At 51.0% G+C, this 5,507-nt stretch overlaps 1 protein-coding gene across 1 annotated transcript; it reads right to left on the bottom strand.

Moving 5' to 3' along the window:
* Positions 1-784: 784 nt before the first annotated feature.
* LOC123120088 (transcription factor PCF3) lies at positions 785-2,687 on the bottom strand. Its single transcript, XM_044540097.1, has one exon. The coding sequence runs from the start codon at positions 2,446-2,448 to the stop codon at positions 1,204-1,206; it is 1,245 nt and encodes a 414-aa protein (XP_044396032.1). The 5' UTR covers positions 2,449-2,687; the 3' UTR covers positions 785-1,203.
* Between the last annotated feature and the right edge of the window lie 2,820 nt (positions 2,688-5,507).

Here is a 5,507-nt window from a genome sequence, read left to right as displayed (position 1 = left end):
ATTCCTTGTGGTGAAACTAACCCATCAGGATAAGTTCTAGACTTGACACATTCCTTCATTTATTCTAAATTTTCTGGAGATGGTCTTTGAAGGAGACGCTCTCATCAACTACGACGAGTCTATGATGACTTCATCAATCTCAAAATCATTGTTTTAAAGGCGTCTGTATCTCGTCGCTATAGCGACGATATATAGGTGTGAAGGGGGTCAATCGCCATACAGACCCAGGCTCGCAATACCTTTATGGCGTCGCTATAATGCTATAAAGGGGGGCCGCTCGCCATAAAATGCAATACGCCATTAAAACAATGCTCAAAATATTGTGCTGCCCCAGTATCTGGGAGGTACCCATAGAGGTGGGTGTATGTGTGTATATTCATAGGGTTGAATGTATATGTATATGAGCGTCTGCGATTGTATTGTATTTAAAAATAAGAATTCGAAGGGTCTGCATCAAACGCACGAATTTGCTACAAATGGTGCTATGGTTGTGATATAATCCACTTTCTGAATTCTAGTTTCACGTGTTTTAATGGACGCGGTGATATAATTCTATTTAAAAAGTGACCAGCAGATGGCTACAGATGTTACTACTTCTACAAATGAGAGGAAATATGTTTCTCCTGTTAGCTGCACCTGCTACAATTGGAGCCGCAGATTGACTTGGCAAGCGCATGTACAAAAGCAGGATCATTGCCCCTCGTACAACAGCAAGAGACACGAGCACACAAAAATACCTGGAATAAAATTGTGCTAGTGCAACTAGAGCACATGAAAACAATGGTGAAAGATAAAACAAGAATTGAAGTTGCAGCACAAATCAAGATGATCAACTGTACAAATAAAACTGGTTTCTTCCTCCTGGCCCCTCCTGAGTCGGGACCCACTACCACTACCAATCATCGCACCCATCTAAACATGCCAATCATTCATCACGGATCAATCCATCCAACAAGGAAAATAAAATAAACAGACAAAAAAATACCACCAAAAATAACGAGGCCTAAGGACTAGCAAGAAGTCTTGTTCTTGCATTCAGTTGCTTTCTTCCTTCCCATCATCCATTTCTCCAATCTTCTTCTTAACCCAGCAGTGAGCAGTCCAATGATGGCCTCAGGCAATCCCAGGATTCGATTCTAGCCCACCCCACTAGCACGATTGCGATATGATCATGGTGGATTCAGAGTTTTTCATCATGCGAGCTTACTGTGAGCTGTTGTTGCCATGGCCTTCCTCTTCTCCGCCGCTGTCGTCGTCGCCGTCCTCTTCGCCCTCGTTGCCACCGCCGCTGCCGTCGCGCTGCTGCTCCATTTCCTGTTGCTGGTCTTGCTCCTGCTGCTGCTGCTGCTCTTCTTCCGTACCTCCTCCGCCCCCGCCGCCGCGGTCGTAAGCATTGAGCCCAGCAAGCATGCCGATGTTGGTGTCGGGAATGCCGCCCATCGCGCCGGCGCTGCCAGGGTAGTTCACCCTTGTTGACATGAACTGCAGCGGCGCCTGCACGGTGCTGCTCCCCCCGCCGCCGCCGAAAGACCACATAGGCTGCTCGGTCGGCCGAGCCGCGGCAGCCTGGCTCGCGGACACGGGCAACATCCAGAACGCGCCTCCAGGCGCCGCGCTGTTCGGCGCCACGGCCCACATTGCGGCGGGCGGCGCCGCCTGCTGCTCGCGCGCCTTGGGCGCGTTAGGATCTTGCCGCTCGTCGTCCTCCTTGAACAGGTCCTCTCGGTACCGCTTCCTCATGAACGAGCCGGGACTATTTGCGTCCTGGGGCGGCTCCTGCGGCGGCGGGAGCAGGTGGTGGTAACCCAGCATGGTGGACATGTCGTGCTGAGGGTGCGGCGACTGGTGGTGGTGGTGGTGGGGGTGGAGCGCGAGGGCGGGGAATGGCGCGGGGCGGCTGGTGCCGGAGGCCGCGCGACTGATGTTGAGGGAGGAGAAGTTGGCCGGGATGGTGCCGGTGCCGGTGGCGGCGAGGATGGCTGGCTCCGCCTGCTGCAGCAGCCACTCGATGGTCTCGCCGTCGGACTTGTGGCCGAGCTCCCGCGTGAGCTGGAAAACCCGCGCCGCGCACAGAGCCGGCATCCGTATCCTCCTTCCCCGGCCATCCACCTTGGTGTGCCGGTCCTTGGATGGCCGCTTCGCCAGTGCGCCGGCCGATGGAGTCACTGGCGCGACCGCCTTCTTTTCCGCCGAGGAAGCCGGGGCTTGGTCGGTGACGACGGGGGTTATGGCGAGCGACCCAATGAACTGCTGCGGCTGCGGCTGCTGCTGCACGTTGTTGGGCTCCGCTGGGCCAGCGTAGTAGAATGGGTGGTGCGGATGGTGATCGCTGCCGCCGCCACGGCTTCCGCTCGTACCTCCGGCGCTCCCCCCGCCGCTGTTGCTGCTCGACGGCGCTCCGCCCCCGCCTCCACTTCCACCCCCACCGCTGCCGCCGCCATGGTCCATGCGCGTCCCCGAGAACCCTCCCTCCTTCCCTCCCTCCCGAGAAGGCAGAAATGAAAAGGCGGCTCCTTTGGCCTGGCCGGTGGTCCGCGCGCACGCGCTCGGGTAGTCACCGGAGTTAGGGTTGAAGAGGGAGAGGAGCACGTGCCGGGCACGCAGGGTGGGGCGAGGTGGTGGCCGGGTGGGGTTGGGAGGAGGGCAGGAGGCGCAGGGGAGCGGGGGCGGAGGAGGGGAGAGAAGGATGGATGGAGACAGACAGACAGACAGACAGGGAAGGGGAGAGGGGAGGGGGTGGGGTTTCCCTTGGGTATTGTTTATGGCCCTTTTCCATGATTCTATAAACCCTAGAGAAGATATTGGGGACTGGCGTCTCCTTTCCTTTTCCACATTTCCCATTTTTTCCTGCCAGCACATTTCCACTTTTGTTGCCCCATAATTCGAATTTTTCAATTGATTCGTCGATGGCAGGTGGCTGATTATGTCCAATTAATGAACAGATTATAGACATAGCGAATACTCCATCCGTCCTAAAATTCTTGTCTTAGATTTGTCTAAATACGAATGTATCAAGTCACGTCTTAGTATTAGATATATCCGTATCTAGACAAATGTAAGACAAGAATTTTGGGACGGAGAGAGTACAAAGTTAAAACATTCATCGCGACAATGTAAACCTTGTGTGTGTCCGACAAAATATAGTAAATGAAAGTAATATTACGTCGAGCGCACCCTCCATCAATAAATTGCCATGTCCTAAATAAAATGTTTGTTCCACCACATATAGCCAGACTTGATGAATAATTAATAAAATGACCGCAGAAACCGGGGTCATCCTCCTTCTCAAAAAAAGAAAAGAAAACCCAGATATAGCCAAACGAAACGTGCTTACTTAATAAAGGTAGTCAAACATGCCGATAATACACGGGCGTCCAAATTCATCCATACTCTACTCATTTAGTTCTCGGCGCGGTTGTATGGTGTCATGAAATTTAGTGCCTACTCCCTCTTTTCCGGTTTATAGGGCTTATCTCAAAATCTTAGTTTTTCCATTTTATAAGGCTTAATTTGGTTGTTCCCTATCACAAGTTCAGATACCAGGGTGCATTAAATCATTGCATGCAAGTATTAAGAGAAAATTGACCAATGCATGTACTTTATGCATGCATTCATTGCAATTAATACATTGGTAAACATAATTTTTTGAGAAAAACAAGAGCATTAATTGGGTGCTTTTGCAAATTACAAAAAGTATTCCACCACTCACCATTTACCTTGGTTGATGAGATTTTTGAATTGAGCCCTATAAACCAGAAAGGAGGGAGTATTTGATTTGCATGATTGTCAAAACAGATAAAGAGGAAAACACATGATGAAATGTGTACAAAGTAATCTGTAAGAAAATCCAATCCTACGAATCAAATGACCAACACAGACAAAATCATTCAAAAATCCTTTGCATTAAAGGAAGATCAAAATATGGTCATAAACCTGTAAAATCCGTGGTGGTACGTTGGGATCCTGACTACTGAGAGCATGCAATGTAGGACGATGGTGGTGCCACCTTTTCCCACCCTTTTTTCGTTTGCTCCTTTGTAGTCTTTTCTAATGATTTGGATTTGGAGGCGGAGTTGGTCCAAAGTGGGCGTGGGGCCTCGCTTGGGGTGACGGATGGATGGATGTGTACACAAAGAGCGAGCGGAGGAAGGGAAATGGAGCGGCCTCCGCTGCCTTTTTCCTCTTTGCGCCAAGCGCAGCAAAAAGCCTCAGAAAGTCCCACACACACATGTGCACCCACGCAGACTCGGTCTTTCATGCTCACCCAAAAATTTGAAATTCTTTTTTTACCCTATATCTTTTGGCCTAGTATAGGTGGCAAACTCCTGATGTTTGGTGTGCATTTTGCACAGGAGGCTATATGGCTATTCGTTTGAGATTGGAGCATGCAACGAGGGAAAAGTTGGTGAAATATGGAACGCACAGCCATTAATTTCTGGCGTGCTTTTCACATGGGGCAGGATGCATCGTTGGAGTGGTGTGAAACAAGGGGGGATGTGGAGCCATGGGAGACAGTGCAGGTGGAGGGTGTCAGAGTGGGGAGCATCAATGCTGCTCAGACAGCTCATCCCAACACCACCAACGCCTCCCTCCCTCTCTCTCTCTCCCCAAATTAGCTGTCAAAACCAATCTCCCAATCCAATCCAAGTGAGCATACCTAAATTATGCGGTGATATAAAAGCTGATCGCGAAGAATGTCTTTTATCTGCACATAACATGGCAAGATTAAATAAGCATGGAGAATACATATATGCAAAAAAATCACATGATGCGGCGAGTAAACAAGTAGGCGCCAGGGTGGCTGTGGGTGGGTGGGTGGAAAAGGCGTCTCCTGCCAGTCAACTCCAGCCTGGCCCACACCCCTCGTTGCATTATTAAAGAATCCTTATATAATAAACAAAACAGAACCTTGCAATTCCATATTGGGTCCAAAAAGAAGGAAAACCCCACTGCTTCACAGTGTCAGGTCGGTGCCTCTGCCATGATTGGAATAAGATGAACATGGTTAAACAAAAGGAAAAGGTGATTATCCAGCCACATTCTAAGGCATCTTCAACGCTGACCCTCAAACCTCCTATAACCTTTCGAACTGCGCTGTCCGGACCGTGGAAGCTATGCAACGCCGACCTGTATTGATCCGCGGGGTGGTCCGGATGCGATTTCTCGTGCAAACCGGAGATAAAAATGGGGGAGGTTTGCGAAAGTCCGGACCGCTCTCAAGCCCGCTTCTAACCGCCCTGTCCCACCAAAAACTCGTCACCCGCCTCTCCCGCACTTTCCTTCCGATGCACGCACCGCTTACCGCGCCGCATACATACCGGCCCAGAGCATGCAGAGGCCGGAATTGATGACGCGATGTGACTGGAGGGAGGGAGGGAGGGGCGGCGCTGGCCGACGCGGCCTCTCGGCAGCCCTCGCTGTGAAGCCGGAGCCGACATCCCCTCCACTCTCTCCGCCGCCGCGTAGCCGCGACATCCAAATCGGACACCACGTTAAGAAAAAGCTGT

Source organism: Triticum aestivum, chromosome 5D (assembly GCF_018294505.1).
Source record: "Triticum aestivum cultivar Chinese Spring chromosome 5D, IWGSC CS RefSeq v2.1, whole genome shotgun sequence".
Lineage (NCBI taxonomy): Eukaryota > Viridiplantae > Streptophyta > Magnoliopsida > Poales > Poaceae > Triticum > Triticum aestivum.
The sequence above is the reverse complement of the archived record's forward strand: the minus strand, read 5'-3'. Positions and strand labels throughout refer to the sequence as shown.